At 34.7% G+C, this 16,780-nt stretch overlaps 1 protein-coding gene across 20 annotated transcripts in view; it reads left to right on the top strand.

The window, feature by feature from the left end:
* The window catches only part of plekha5 (pleckstrin homology domain containing, family A member 5), a 192,715-nt gene that overhangs the window by 115,350 nt on the left and 60,585 nt on the right, over nucleotides 1–16,780 (top strand). For 19 of the 20 annotated variants that reach the window (XM_056456180.1, XM_056456182.1, XM_056456183.1 and 16 more), the window contains one exon: nucleotides 1,760–1,843. In XM_056456180.1, the coding sequence (XP_056312155.1) occupies nucleotides 1,760–1,843 (84 nt within the window). Of the gene's footprint in view, nucleotides 1–1,759; nucleotides 1,844–9,129; nucleotides 9,169–16,780 lie in introns of all 20 variants that reach the window. The other variant, XM_056456195.1, reaches the window with a different exon arrangement.

Raw genomic sequence — 16,780 nt, forward strand, 5'->3', positions numbered from 1 at the left:
GTTGTATTCAGGCAGGTTTTTGTTCTCACACTTCTCCTGTGTGTAGCACTAGTTTCTCACACACCTCATCCAAAGCCTCCTATTGTGTTATATTGTGATTTCTGACTCTTGTAGCTGTGAAATAACTAAAGCCATCCAGCGTAGTGATATATGGAACTGTAATGCACTGAAAACCCGCCGGAACTACTTTAGCTGTGTGTTTATCTAAAAATAACCTGCACACCTTAAAATGTCCATCAGCCAATCAGAATCAAGCATTCAACAGAGCTGTACTATAGATGTTTTACACTTACAATGTTCTGCTTTTCCATTGTTTTTCTATGTAAACACACACTTATACTGTGTATGGCATGGTTGAATATTTGACCTTTTACACAAGAATTTCAGATACGACAATCAGTGTAAAACCAGTGGACCAATCAGAAGATATTGGAGGCGGGGCAAACTTTGCAAATTTTTTCTTAGGTGGTTAATCAGCTGACTGTGATAATGTCAGCTCGGTTTACAGTATCAGTCATGCTTGTCAGAGCTCGGGGCTTGTTGTGTGACTGGAAAGCACAGTTTGAGCTGAGATTTAAGTGTTTTTGTTTGTTTGTTTTTTATGTTTGATTTTATTCAGGTTTTAGACACTTCATATCTAAAGTATCTATTTGTTCCTGATTCTTTTTCATATCTTTATTTTGTATTGAGCATACATTTTTTCCTTAATGTAATTCATTTTCTACCATGTATGTATAATAAAATGTACATCCATGCATGCACACACACACACACACACACACACACACACACACAATTTTTAATTAGCATTATTACTGTTAATATAATATATTTATTTATTGATATGTATTTATTTGCTTAACATCTGAAAATGTATATAAAAACTCAGTTTTCCATCTTTGTTTTTGCATGATAATTCCAATAAAATTATATTTAGTTGAATTAATTTATAAATTTGCTTTTCGTTTGTTCATTCAGGGAAGTTTTTAAAATGATTTTCGAGAGGAGCACATGATCTGATTGATCGCGGCTGGTCTCTCATCTGTATTCAGTAATAATCCTATCAGATTGATCCAGTCCTATACTATAGTACCTAGTACTATAAATAAACAGATTTTGGAAGAATCCCCCCTTCCACCCCATCTCCATTTTCCTTTTACTAGAGGGAGCTCTCAAGACCTACCTGATCTTGGACCCCCTTACATGCTAAAAGACCTGGCTGGAGCCCTGGGCTTAATTATCTCCAAGCTCAGGGTTCTCTCCCCGGACAGCATACCAAACCTGCTAATAGCATCAAGCTACTGTATATCGAAGTGTGAACTCTTGAAATGATATGTATATGCTTGCTAAATTTTTATTTATGTATAAAAAATATATTTTCTAATTTTCTGAAATGATTTTTATAAATTATAATTTCTAAAATGAAGATAATAAGAACTTTTTTTAATCACAGTGTTGAATTACTCATTAGTTTCCTTATTTAATTGTTTAAATGATTTATCTTGGTTCTTTTTCTTGATGCACAATTCTGCATTTTCAAATTTCATCATGCTATTAAATGAAAACGACCTGAATATACATGTGTCTAAATAAAGGTTTTCTCCATCCTGTTATCATCTTGAAATGATCAATTTTAAATGATCAATCCTGAAATCGTAGTTTGTGAATCTAATAATTTCTCTGATCAATCAAGTGTTAAAAAACTGCAGTCTTACACATCTCTAATTCTCAAAATGCCTCTGTCTTTTCTCTCCTGCAGCCACAATGAGCGAAAGGTGACCTGCAAGCATCCCGTCAGCGGCGTCCCATCACAAGACAACTGCATCTTTGTGGTCAACGAACAGTGAGTCATTTCTTCTTTCTGCAGCTCTGAGTCACAAACCCAGCGCTTTGTCTCCGATTTACACACAAATGACATTCATCTGCTGATGTACTTCTGTTATATCAGCCCAGCGTTCGCTTTCCCTGCTGTATTGAATGCTGGTTAATAGGGAATATATAAAGACTACAATGAAGTAATTAGTAGTGCATTCATGATCTAGACAAATGAGGCTATTCTTTTTAAAAAGCTTGTTAAAAGCTGTCATTATTGTCATTTAGCCTGACCATTGTATCTGTTGAACAAATTCCAGCAAAAATTGTTTAAATAATTTTTGTGCATAGTTTTTTTCTGTGTATTTATCATCCTAAAATCATCACAAAAAGCAGAAATTAATAATAATAATAATAATAATAATAATAATAATAGTAATTGTTGTTGTTATACATAGTTTTTATCTATTTATTTATTTACTTAATTTTCTGTATTAATCTTTATCAATTTTTTCATCCTAAAAGCATCCTGAAAAAAACGAAAAATAATAATATTGTAATATTATTTTGAGAATAATATTTGTTGTTGTTTTTATTATCATTTAAAAAAACAAAACAATTATTATTATTATTATTATTATATTATTATTATTATTATTATAATACATCGATATTTAATATGTATGTATTTACTTAGTTTGCATTATTATTATTATTATTATTATATTATTATTATTATATTATTATACATAGATTTTTAATATGTATGTATTTACTTAGTTTGCTTTATTATTATTATTATTATATATTATTATTATTATTATTATATTATTATTATACATAGATTTTAATATGTATGTATTTACTTAGTTTGCTTTATTATTATTATTATTATTATTATTATATTATTATTATACATAGATTTTTAATATGTATGTATTTACTTAGTTTGCATTATTATTTATTATATTATTATACATAGATTTTTAATATGTATGTGTTTACTTAGTTTGCTTATTATTTATTATTATTATTATTATATTATTATTATTATTATTATATTATATACATAGATTTTTAATATGTATGTGTTTACTTAGTTTGCTTTATTATTATTATTATTATTATTATTATTATTATTATTATTATTATTATTATTATATTTATTATTATACATAGATTTTTAATATGTATGTATTTACTTAGTTTGCTTTATTATTATTATTATTATTATTATTATTATTATTATTATTATTATATTATTATTATACATAGATTTTTAATATGTATGTGTTTACTTAGTTTGCTTTATTATTATTATTATTATTATTATATTATTATTATATATTATTATTATATTATTATTATACATAGATTTTTAATATGTATGTATTTACTTAGTTTGCTTTATTATTATTATTATTATTATTATTATTATTATTATTATTTAATAACTCCTTTTTCATCTTTAAAGCATCCCAAAGTAGCTAAAAAAATAATAATAAATAAAAAAAAGTAAAATAAGTTATATTTGTATGTAAATGCTACTATTTAGCTAGTTACTAACAAACGAACTCATTCAATTAATTTATTCATTCATTAGTTTATTTATTTTTTATCTTTATTTATTTATTTATTTTATATTTATTGGCTTAAAGTAGATGTGATTTCATTTAGATTTTGGATGTTAAGTACTGGATGAAAGGATGAATATATATATATATTATATATATAATTATATATATATATTATATATTATATATAGTATGTAATATAAATAAATGACACACACATAAATAAAAAACAATGATAATAAATAAATAACTGTAATGTGCATTACTATTCTCGACCCGTCTGCTAATGGATGCAAGTGTTACTATTTGTGCGAGAGCGTTTTAAACAAGTGAGCCACTAAATAGTCAACACACCCCCACATTTTCACACAAAGCCACCAGCAATTAACAGGCCGGTGCTGATTATGGCAGAGCTGAGAGGCCGATGGTGTGCAGATTCTCATGGGCTGCTGTTGACATGGCTTTAGTCTTTACAGTTCAGCTCTCTGGATAATAATGTTCAGGCCGATGCTGTCAGACTCCAGATCTCCAGTCTTCATCTCTGCTCTCTGTTCTCCTGCGTCCTCTAGCAAAGTCAACATCTTCCCTCCGCTGCCGTTTATCCAGGCAGGTTTAATCTCCGACCAAACAGATAAACTTCTGCAAAGAAGCGTCTGTGCTGCAGATATTTGCATCTGGTGAAGACTTGAGGGTTTGTTCGCTATTGTGTTGTTTCAAACGTGTTTGACGTTCTTCTGCCAAGCAGTTTACTGCTCATTTTCCATTTAAAACTACATTTTCGACCTTCGTAGATGAGAAAAATAATGTACTGTGAAAGTTGTACATGTAAACTGTATATGCCAGGCAGTATTTTTAATCTATGTAAAACATGTATTAGTTAAAGGGGACCTATTATGCAAAAAACACTTTTATAAGGAGTTTTAAACACAGTTGTGTGGCAACATACTATAAGTATAACCAGCTTCTAATGGTAAAAATGCCTTAATTTAATACACACTTGATAGAAACAGTCTGCAGAAACACTTTGATTGACATTCTCCCTTTGTACGCATCATTCTAGGGGGAAAACCCCGCCCACTAGTGACCATCTCTCCCTCATTAGCATAATACGTTAGTCTTGTTTTTGAATCTGCCACTATGCTGTCACACAGGCATTTGTAGCTCCGCCCTCTTTTAAAAAGAGCACAATCTCAATTGAATTTAAAGCATCAGTCACCAAAATGCCACAATTAGGATCAAAGCCTAAAAGTGGCAGTTTCAAGGGGTTATAAAACATGATCTGTGTGGTATTTTGTGCTGAAACTTCACATACACGCTAGGGACATCAGAGACTTATTTTACAGCTTGTAAAAAGGGGCATGATAGGTCAATCAGAAGATATTATGTACAATATATGTGCGTCATTATAAATGTCTAATGTTACCATAAATGTATAACTACTACATATATCAACCAGGCAATTAAGAATATAATAAACCATGATATTTGTAATGCTGCCTTTCATTGCCAATCGATGCCGGACATGATGCAGGACACATGAAATATTTACTAATAAATATCTATGTAAACAATTGTACTATATAAATGTATATATCATGGTTTCATATCCAAATATGCCAAGAACAGCATGCAGATTTGAAACTGCTTAATTGGGGATGAGTTGATGATGACAGGACTTTCATCTTCAGATAAATTATTCCTCAGTTTCCTGAATCTATTCTTGTTTTGAGTGTTTTTTCAGTTACAAAGGTGAACAGGTAGTGCTGCAGAAACGAGAGCGATGTTAGAGTCGGTTTCAGCTTCACGTTTGCTTTGCTGCTGATTTTGTGGTTCTTTTTTCCCTCTACATGTTTCAATTATCACCTCCATCTTGCTTTTTCTGTTAAGTCGATGTTAATGAGATTTACACTTATTTTTACTCCGTGTGGTGTTTGACGATGTGAGAGACTCGCACTCAAAGGTGTGGATGCGTTTGTGAAATCTCAACACGATGTGAAGCTCACGCAGCTCTTATATCTCACATCATCAGCTCTGTGTTTACTTCAGGACACTGCAGAGCTCAACACCACTGGTTTCAGTGATTGGTTTGTTGGCAGCACCTGGATTTAAAGAGAAATCTTTCCATGTCTCCAGAGCATAAAAAACAGTGTGCACCACCATCTGCTTTTTAGCTGTATATTTCCAGTCGAATCGGGTTAGTGTGGTCAAGTTGTTCAACTAGCTTACCAGTTTAATCAGTTTAGCTTCCGTAGTCAACCTAGGTCTCAACCCATTGGTCATATAAAACCAAGTTAATGCAATTTGAATGGTTTTCAACCCGTTTAGCCACTCAGGTCAGCTTTGACCCAATCAATTGATTATATAAAACCCAGTTTCTGCCATTAGAAATTGGTTTTAGTTGGATTTTACAGGCATTGTAGCTGAAAGTTAAAGTCAAGTTGGTCAGGTAGTTTACCAGTTCAACCAACCAGCTAAACCTTGATTCCACCTGTTGGCTATATAAAACCCAGTGTGTGCAATTAGAAGCTGGTTTTAGTTGGACTATGCAGGCATGTCAGCTCATGGTGGTGAAGTTTAGTCTGCTAGTTTACCTGGGTCAACCTTGACCCAATCAATTTGTCATACAAAACCCAGTTTCTGCCATTAGAAATTGGATTTAGTTGGATTCTGCTGGCATGTCAGCTCAAAGTCATATTCAAGTTGGTCAGCTAGTTTACCAGTTCAACCAACCAGGTGAACATTGATTCCCCCCCCCCCCCCGTTTGCCATATAGAACCCTGTGTATGCAATTAGAAACTGGTTTTAGTTGGATATTACAGGCATGTCAGCTCAAGGAGGTGAAGTTAGTCAAACTAGTTTCTCAGTTTTAAACAGTTTTAGCCACTCAGGTCAACTTTGACCTAACCAATTGGTCATATAAAATCCAGTTTCTGCTTTTAGAAATTTGATTTAGTTGGGTTTTGCATGTAAGTGCAAAGTCAAGTTGGTCAGCTAGTTTACCAGTTCAACCAACCAGGTAAACATTGACCCCCCTTCCCCCCTCTTGGCCATATAGAGCCCTGTGTATGCAATTAGAGACTAGTTTTAGTTGGATTTTATGGGCATGTCAGCTCAAGGACGTGAAGTTTGTCAGCAAGTTTACCAGTTCAGTCAGCTTCCCAGGTAAACCTTGACTCAAACAATTGATCATATAAACCCAGTTTCTGCAATTAGAAATTGGTTTTAGTTAGATTTTACAGTCAAATTCAAGTTGGTCAGGTAGTTTACCAGTTCAACCAGTTTAGATTTTCAGGTAAATCCTAATACCACCCACTTGTAACCTAGAAACCATATAAAACCAACCTCTGCAATTAGAAGCTAGTTTTTACTGGATTTTAGTTTGATCTTCTAGTCCTATGTAGCTTACGTAATCAGATCTATGTTGATGCCACCAACTTGAAACCTAAAAGCTATAATTAATCAGTTTGAACAATAAAAAACTGAGGTTAGCTGTATTTTCTAGTCATATCAGGTCAAGTAGTTGGTCAAGCAGATAACCAGTATTGCTAAAATACAACTTCTTTACATTAGGTTTTGGCCTTCATTTCTGTATCATGAAATAAGCTTTAGATGTATATCTTCACACCAATGCTCTTGTCATGAAGCTGTAGATTCCTTCCATGTTTCGGATTGCATTTTGTTTTAAGGTCATTGATTTGTCTTAATTAGCTGGACAAATGTTTTATATTGTCGACAGTAAGCCAGTTACCTAGACCGTTTCACCACCACATTTCTTCACAAAATCCATTCTAACGTACATATTTATTTGCCAGTATTGCATTCCCTAAAGACATTGACTCAGCTGAGGCTGCTGCGGTGCTTCTATTTCGACTACTGGTCATAAGATTTCATGCAGCCCTTGTTATGTAACCATTTTTGCTTCATAGTGACAACACGTCTGTGGCGTTTGGCCTGAAGTGCCCTCGTTTCTCATCGTCACAGTGGAAGCTCATTAATTTGCATGGTCATTTTTTCACCCTCTTCAATATTTTCTAAATTTTCTGCCACTCTTTTGATGTATGAGGCTGGTGTGTGCCGTAATAGTGCCGACAGAGTGTCAGACGCCCTCGATTACTGAAACAGTTAACAGAGCAATCGTATCTGGTTGTTTTTTCCAAATACTTTTGGGATATAAACTCTCCTGTTAAACTTGTTTTGCACTATTAAACCCTCCCTCAAATATCTGCATGTGTGGGGTCTTCAGGATGTTGGCGACAACATAATAAATGGTTAGTCTATCTGAAGGTTGGTGGATGACAGATTGAGTTGCCCTTCAGCAATGTCAGAGCTGCCAGAATTCAAGCCCATGAGGTGGCGGCGAGTTTTAGAGGAAAACAGTACAAGAACTGTAGGGGTCTGTGTAATTAAACAGAAAATAATAAAAGGTTTTTGCTGATCAGCTATCAAGAGTCTTAAGGCTAGTAATTCTACTCTGTAGTTTATTCCACAACACTTTTGCTTCTTTTGCTTTTTACCATTGTTCTTGTTTGTTTTCCAACATTTTCCTGCTGGAAAATCCAAGTCCTATCAGTTCAAGGTGGTCTGTTAACTTGCTTAACCAGGTCAGTTTAGAACCCAACAGCTTGATGACCATATAAAACCAACATTTATCATCAGAAAATGCTTTTAACTGAGTTTTTAGCCACAAAAGCTCAGTTTAGTCAACTTGTTTACCAATTTAACAAGTTTAGCTACCATTGTCCACCATTAGAAGTTTTTAGCTGGACTTTGTAGTCACATCAGCTTGAGGTGGTCAATGTGTTTACCATTTAAACCACTTGAGCTTAAACCATGTGTCTACCACAAACTGGTTCTAGCGGTTTCTATTTTCCAGTCAAAGCTCATGGTGGTTTACATAGTCAAGTAGCTTAGCACACCGAGTCAACCATGAACATGTAGAAAGCATTTAAAACTAGTATAATTTTTAGGATCTGATCTAAAATTGATTGGTCAAGGTCATCAGTTCAACTACCTTGAAACCTAGATACAGTATAAAACCAAAGCCAACCATAAGAAACTGGACTTAGCTTGATTTTCCAGCTCAAGTTGGTCAGCTAGTTTACCCAATTCAACCAATTTAACTTTGTAATGAAATCAGCTTGATGTTGCTAACCCTTTAAATCAGTGTAACTTTCCAGGTCAACCTTGAAACTTTAAATCTGAGGGGAAAAACTGTGCTACTATTTTTTCAGTCATATAGGATTATGGTGGTAAAGTAGTTTAGGACACCGGGTTAACCTTGACCCCGCCAGCTTAATGACCTAGAAATCGTATAAAACTAGCATGAGCCTTTAGAAACTGGTCTCAAAGTGGTCAACTTGGCCAACTAGTTCAGTTCATCCAATTTAGCTACCCATGCCACCATCTTGAAACCTAGATTCAATATAAAACCAGTCTATCATCAGAAACTAGTTTATCTGAATTTTCAAAGTTCAAGGTGGTCAATTTGGTCACCTAGTTTACTAGTTCAGTTAGCTTAGCTACCCAGATCAACCTTGATGCTACCGCCTTAACCTGAAAACAACATAAAACCATCAGAAACTGGTTTCATCTGGATTTTCCACCAGGGTCTGTCATTAATCTTCCTCATTTGACGGTTTCATTGAGTTTCTGGTGAATGTGTGTCATAACTATAATTTGCTTCTGAGTTTTTTCAAAGCCCAAATGACTATGTATTCAGTTCATTTTCTTTCCTTTTTTCTAGCCTGAATTGTGGGAATCTTATCCATCCTGTTTTAAGCAGGTAATGCTTTGCAGGCAGCCCTTTTTATTTCAGTCATCTCTTCTCTTAAACCTCATCCGGAGCCATCCATTCATCTCTGGTTGTTTTGCCATTCTGTCTCATTAATCCTGCTCAAACACTAACCCAAGGCGCTATTTGAACTGGATTGCCTGCTATCCTGCTATGCATCGCTAATGTGGAGATATGCAAGATTTATGTGTGCCGTCCGATTTGTCTTACCCACGTTGAATATGTAACACGAATCTCCTTGTGCTGAAGTCGCAGCGGGAGACGGACGTTCGTTCTCAGTCAGAAAATGAATTATGTTTCCTCAGCTGATTCTGCAGGAGTCCTGTAATCCCACGCTTCGTGACGAGACGGAGCACTTTGAGTCTGTAAACAGTCCCGTCAAGCTCTGGATGGAGATGAAACACTTATTCGTCACGAGTCACTGCTTAACATACATGCCATGGGGTCTTGACGTACACGCGCCCCCGGTGGCCTTCTGTAAAACCCAGAGCGATGCTTTTCTGTTCAATATGTGAAGTGCATTTGACAGTTAAATGTTGCTTTTTTTATGGCTTGCCGTCAAAACAAATCACACCATTGGAGATACCCCTAAAAGCAACACATCAAGCACTTAACTGGGACAATAAGAGAAAAATGTTGTTCTGAAGCTGTCAGGATGGTGAAAATACAGCTGAACGTGTCCCCGCGGCCCGCTTTCCTCATTCTGGCATTGATTTCCAGACCTGAGATGCCCAAAATAAGACCCTGAATGCTGCTTTACCTGTGTCTTTTTTTAGGTAACATCTGGGATACAAAGTAGGGCAACAACTGAGGCCTTCGGAGCAGGCTTATTATTGTTAAATGAAACTACAACGGTTTAAAATAATGGAAATAAATGTCTAACAATAGGATTCCAGCTGATTTCCAGGGCAACAGTTCTCGTTCATTTAGTTCATTTACCAAAAATGACTTGAACTAAATTATTTTTTAATGCTAAAAACTATTAAAATGACAAAAATCAACAAAACTGAAATCATAAAAACAAAACATGAAATGTAATTTTAAAATATTGTAGAAATTTAATAAAAGGATAACCATCTACATTTTCCAAAGATCCCGATATTGTCATATATACACACTACCTGACAAAAGTCTTGTCGTTTTAAGTTTCAAGAGCAACATATAATAACTTGACTTCTAGTTGATCATTTGGTATAAGAAGTGGCTAATAGGAAAGGTAAAGGCCTCTAGATTACACTTATTTTACCAAAATAAAATATGATCATGCCTTGATTTTGAATGATTTCATTAGGACAGTAAGGTCTGACTTTGCTCAGACAAAAGTCTTGTCACTGAACAGAAATAATGTCCAGTATAGAATATGTGGTCATGCTGCAGTGGAAACAGAATGAATATTGTGTCTGACTCCATCATGAGCTTGGAGGACTGCATCCATACATCTCTGCAATGACTCAAATCACTGATTAATAAAGTCATCTGGAATGGCAAAGAAAGCTTTCTTGCAGGACTCCCAGAGTTCATCAAGAGTCTTTAGATTAATCTTCAGTGCCTCCTCCATCATCTCCCCCTAGACATTCTCAATAATGTTCAAACTGGTGACTGGGCTGTCCAATCCTGGAGCACCTTGACCTTCTTTGCTTTCAGGAACTTAGATGTGGAGGCTGAAGCATGAGAAGGAGCGCTATCCTGCTGAAGAATTTGCCCTCTCCTGTGGTTTGTAATGTAATGGGCTGCACAAATGTCTTGATACCTTGGGCTGTTGATGCTGCCATCCACACAGATCTCTCACATGCCCCATACTGAATGTAACCCCAAACCATGATTTTTCCTCAACCAAGTTGAACGACGTTGTATAGTCATTTTTCCTCTAATTATTTTGTCCCAATCAATAAAATCAGACCACACCCACTTTTTTTCCTCGTTAAATCTCTTGTTTCACTTAGAAATGCAACAGCAGCAGTTCTTGATGACTTTTTTATGTCTGGAAAAACTAGGACCGAGTATTATAAGACACAATATGAACCAGTTTTGAGATATTTTCCCTATGCTCTTCAAGGTTGACATGTTTAACCTTCTCAATTGACGCTGCCTCCGATGAAAAGAAGGATGAGTTAAAGGGCTAGAGAGAGAATTGGTGACAGACAGAGTGTTTTAAAGGCTAGCATGACTCATGCGTTTTAGCGGATGACCTCCAGTTGGTGCCCAACCAACCCACAAACCCATCTGAACGCCAATTATCTCTGGATTGAGCGCGGTTTAGCTGGGCTAATTTCACACTTGCTGCCACTCTTCCCTTGAAGACGCCGTCAGATGTCAGCTGAATGATGGCCGCCAGCGAGGCTACGCTAAAGCTCATTATTTCAGAAGGGATTAATTAATGAAGGCTAATAGCCGTGTTGAATGCTCAATTTAATTTGAGATTGCCGGCCTGGAAGGTCGTACTTGGATCTGTGCACCAGGCTGACCCTATAATGTCTTGAATATTTTTGTCTCTTTATGTGTGTGCATGACTGCTGACTGTTCACCGTCTCACAATGTGCCTCTTTGTGTTTGTTCCCAATGCAAAATCAGATGCTTGTGTCAAAAGACAAGCACTCGTGGAAGGGATCTGCGGTAAAGAAAAAATTGAGCCAAATAGTTCTGTTGAGGAGAATGTTCTGGTCCCAATGAATGTAACTTTTACGTTTTAAGAAGAAGATTAAGACATCAAAAATGTCTGACTCTATCCATCTGGGATTATTTGACTCAGTGAGTCATTATGTGACGATTCAGTCTGACCAGATACTTTGAGTCAGTTTACCAAAAAGTTGCTCTGAGTGACCAACTGAATCAAATAGTTATTAATGATTGATAAGTAAAGATTTGGAGTCATTTGAATCTTTGAATCAGAAATCTCAGACTTGCTCCAATCGGATACTTTAAATCAGTGAGTCATGAACTAGAGATTCAAACTGATTCAGTGAGTTGTTTACCGGAGAGTTGCTATGACTGCATCAATTAAATCAGTGAAATATTAACTAGAGACTCACTCTGACCAAATAATTTGAATCAGTGAATCATTAATTAAAGACTTGCTCTGACTTGATACTTTGAATCAGCAAGTCATGAACTGGAGATTTAAACTGATTCAGTGAGTTGTTTACTGAAGAGTTGCTCTGAGTGTAACTTTTAGGTTTTAAAAATAAGATTAAGGCATCGACATTGTCTGACTCTGGCCATCTTGGATTATTTGTCTCAGTGAGTCATTATGTGAAGATTTGGTCTGACTAGATATTTTGAATCAGTGAATTTTTTACCTGGAAACTTGCTCTGGCTAAATCATTTGAGTCCTTAACTGAAGAATCGCTCTGACAGAATCATTTGAATTGATGAGTGGTTAAGTGGAGATTCACTCCAATGGATTAATTCGAATCAGTGAGTCATTAACTGGATATTCACACTGGATATTTAGTGAGTTGTTTACCGAAGAGTTGCTATGACCTGATCGATTGAATCAGTGTAATGTAACTAGAGACTCGCTCAGATCAGGTCTTTAAGTGAAGATTTCTTCCAAATGAATCATTTAAATCATTGAACCATTGAATCATTAATAGCAGACTTGCTCTGACAAGATACTTTGAATCAGTGAGTCATGAATTGGACATTTAAACTGATTCAGTAAGTTGTTTACTGAAGAGTTGCTTTGACTGAATCAGTTGAATTAATGAGTTATTAATTAGAAACTTGCTCTGGCCAAATCATTTGGATCAGTCAGTCTTTATGTGTAGATTCTCTCTAATTGAATCGTTTGAATCAGTTAATCACTAGCAGGGACTTGCTCTGAACATATAGTTTGAATCAGTGAGTCATGAACAGTGATTCAGTGAGATTTTTTACTGAAGAGCTGCTTTGGCTGGATCAATTGAATCAATTAATAAACTAGAAACTTGCTTTGTCCAAATCAATTGTACCAGTGAGTCATTTGTAGATTCTCTCCTATCGAATCAATGAGTTAACTAGAGACTCACTTAGACTGAACAAATGAATCTTTAATTGCAATTTGTAAAACAAAGAATTGAAGATATACACTATTGTAATGACACAGCTTTGAATATATAAATATTTAGATTGAGCATCCCTTTAAATGCATGATTAATATTGATGCAAATAAAATGCTCCATGCTAACATGGAGTGTTTTGTGAACCAGAGATTGTTTTCTTCATCAAACTGACCCAGAAGGCAGACAGCTTTATTTTTTACCCTGGTGTTCGCTCTTCTCCCTTTGCTCCAGATAGCAGTAGTGTCCCCAGACGTCGTCGCTCTACCGTATCGCAGAAATATAGGCCAACCCTACGGGACAATGCCTTCAGTTCAGCATGGGGATTTCAGCCTTTATGGATGCATTTATCTAGCTTTCTCTTCACTTACGTTAAATAAGGCTGACGTGACTCCCAAGTTTACAGCCTGTATTTTTTTGAGTTGCTCCTTTAGCTTGACTGGAACATACGCTGCAAAAACCTGCAAACACCTACTTACATTTTTTGTCATGTCTCAAGGCCAAATATCTGCAACCTCTTAAATCAAGAAACATTTTCTAGACCAGTCTTGTTTCCAGAAATAGTCCAAATTAAGTGAGTTTTAATTAAAACGAGCAAAATAATAAAATGGGGTCAGCTATAACATTATTTTGCTTACCCCAATGACAGATTATTTTGATTGATGTAAAGAATAACTCCTTCATTACTTGTCTTAAAAATTCTTCTTAATTAAACCCTTGTATGCTGTTTAGGATGTTTTCATCCACTCTGGGGTGATTTTTGAGTCTTAATTTGGCCACAACTTTCTCTCTGTTTCAGCAAATGGAATGATTTTTGGCACCAAATCTTATTTCGACACATATTTTGGGAAAATGTTTAAAAACTCAACAATAAATACACTCTGGGCAAATTGACTACCCTTTCGTTGTGTTAGGGGCTGTTTTTGCCCCATTGACTTCCATTATAACCACATTTTTTCATTGCAAAGCCATTTAATCATTCAATTTTGATTGTTGCTGGTTTTTCTTGTTGCGAAGAAGTAAAATTTGTCATTTTTACTGTTGATCATCAATTGCAGTGAAAAAAATCTTAGTTTTCTTGCTTTTATATGGAGTAATATGGATTACAGTGTGTGTGTATGTGTCTGTGAGAAAGAGGCCTTTGCACAATTACTGTTATATATCTGAGTATATCAAAATGGTCGTGTCCAACTGAGTCTGGTTTCTCTCAAGGTTTTTTTTCTTCACTTTCGCCATTTAGTGAAGTTTTTTCCCTCTCCGCTGTGGCCACTGGCTTGCATGGTTCGGGATCTATAGAGCTGCGCATCGTTGGATTTGCTCTTCAGTGTTTGGACTCTCAGTAGTGATTATTAAACCACACTGAACTGAGCTAAACTGAACTGAACTTAAACACTACAAACTGAACTACACTGTTCCTATTTACTGTGACCTTTTATGTGAAGCTGCTTTGACACAATCTACATTGTATAAGCGCTATACAAATAAAGGTGAATTGAATTGAAAAAAATAAGCAGTTCAGCACTCAGAACATAGTAAACATAGTATGTATATTTATGCACACACACTATAATCTGCAGTTATACTCCATAAGAAAGTCAGAAACTTTTTTGCACAGGCCTTTCTTAAGAGTTAAGGCTGCCAACTGATGGGTTAATACTGCCAACTTATGATCAACAGTAAAACGTCAAATATTACCTCTTCCCAACAGGGAAAACCACCAACAATCAAAAACACATAATCATATAGTGTCAAGGCTTTGCAATCAAAAATGTCATTCTAATGGAAGTCAATGGGGCAAAAACAACCCCCAACATAACGAAAGGGTAGTCAATTTGCATGTATTGTTGAACCTTTGAAACTTTTCCAATGCATTTTCACAAAATGTGTGTCAAAATAAGATTTGACGCCAAAATCATTCCGTTTTATTTGAGCATGGGTTAAGATTATTAAGATATTTGGCTTAGAAACGAGACATACTTTAAGTAAAAAACTCATTTATTGCAGTGTAAAGTGTGTATGTGTTTTAGCGTGTTGGAGTCCATCAGTGGAGTAATTGCTGTGATGCATGAGGTCTGTTTCCTCTATTCCTCTCTTTTACTCCTTCTGTCTTCATGCTTATTAAAACACAGCAGACACCCTGAGAAACTCTGCAATGTTCCTCGATTAATCTGCACAGCAATCTCTCGGCCTTCACTGAGATCTTCTGCTTATTTTCAGACAGATACGTGCTTTTTGTCTTTTGTGAGCAGGTAAACATGAATTGGTGAATGCGTTTATGCGTTTATGCGTTTATGCGTTTATGCGTTTAGTGTTGTGATGGACTCTTTAATGAGACTGTCATTGTGTTCAAATCATTTATTTTTGTTATAGTGTCTTGAATTCAATCATGCAAGATGACTTTGCATCCTGCAAATAAGTGTTTAATTCCTTTACACATTCATTAAAGCATGCAACTATTTCTTATATACAGTATGTATACATTGTAAATAAAGCTGCACCATATTGGACAAATCTGGCATTGCGATATTTAATTTTTGTGCAGTATATATTACGATATAAATACAAATGAACCAGACTGATTTAATATTTGAAAAGAATTCCTTTATTTAGGATGATTCTAGAGGGGATTGAATCCTTTGCATTTAAAAAAACACCAAATTTCAAGCATTGATAAATACGCCAGAGCAAATAAAGCAGCCAGTGCTTTACAGTCCTAATAGTATACAGGCACAGAAATTGTAAAGGAAAATGTATAATAACACTATTGTCTTCATCATATTAATAATTAAATAAAATGAACATTTAATAACTATAATAGCAGCTCAACATTGCACATTCTGCATGTGACTATTGCAAATGCGCACATTGTGATATCGATGCTGAAACGATATACAGTGATCAGCATATATGAATACACTCCATTTTGAATATGAATATTTTTATGCATTTCTCAGTGAATATGGGTCAAATATATTGTTGCATTTGAACAAAACTGATTTATTAAACCGATATATTTATTAAAATCATATTTTAGTCACAGAACAGCTTTAGAAATGGAAAGATAATACATTTAAATTCATGCAAAATATTGCAAAAAATTGTATGTATTTTTTGTTTCTCTTGATTTTTGCTATTTATAAAATTTTATTTAATATTTTTCCCTAACATATAAATTTGTGCTACTAATTTTTTAAGTTATTTAAGTTATTATGTTAGATTAGCTCCTGATTTGGCTTCAGTAATAACTAAGCTAATGTATATGCACAAATATAATATTGTAAAGCATCCTGATAATATGAATAGAAATGAGAGATTTGTGGGTGGTGTACTCATATATGCAGAGCACTGTATTGTGCAGCCCTAAATTTAAATATAAAATATATTGTAATTTGAGATTTTTAGCTTAAATTACACAAATATTAGAAATGTAATAATTGAATATGTTATATTTAGTATTAATCATGCATTTAACATAAGCTAAATTAATACTAAATGGAACATTGATTTGTTCATTTTTAATATTAGTAGTGAAACACTATTTACAATATAAATTTGTATCTTATTAA

This window comes from Danio aesculapii, chromosome 4 (assembly GCF_903798145.1).
Source record: "Danio aesculapii chromosome 4, fDanAes4.1, whole genome shotgun sequence".
Lineage (NCBI taxonomy): Eukaryota > Metazoa > Chordata > Actinopteri > Cypriniformes > Danionidae > Danio > Danio aesculapii.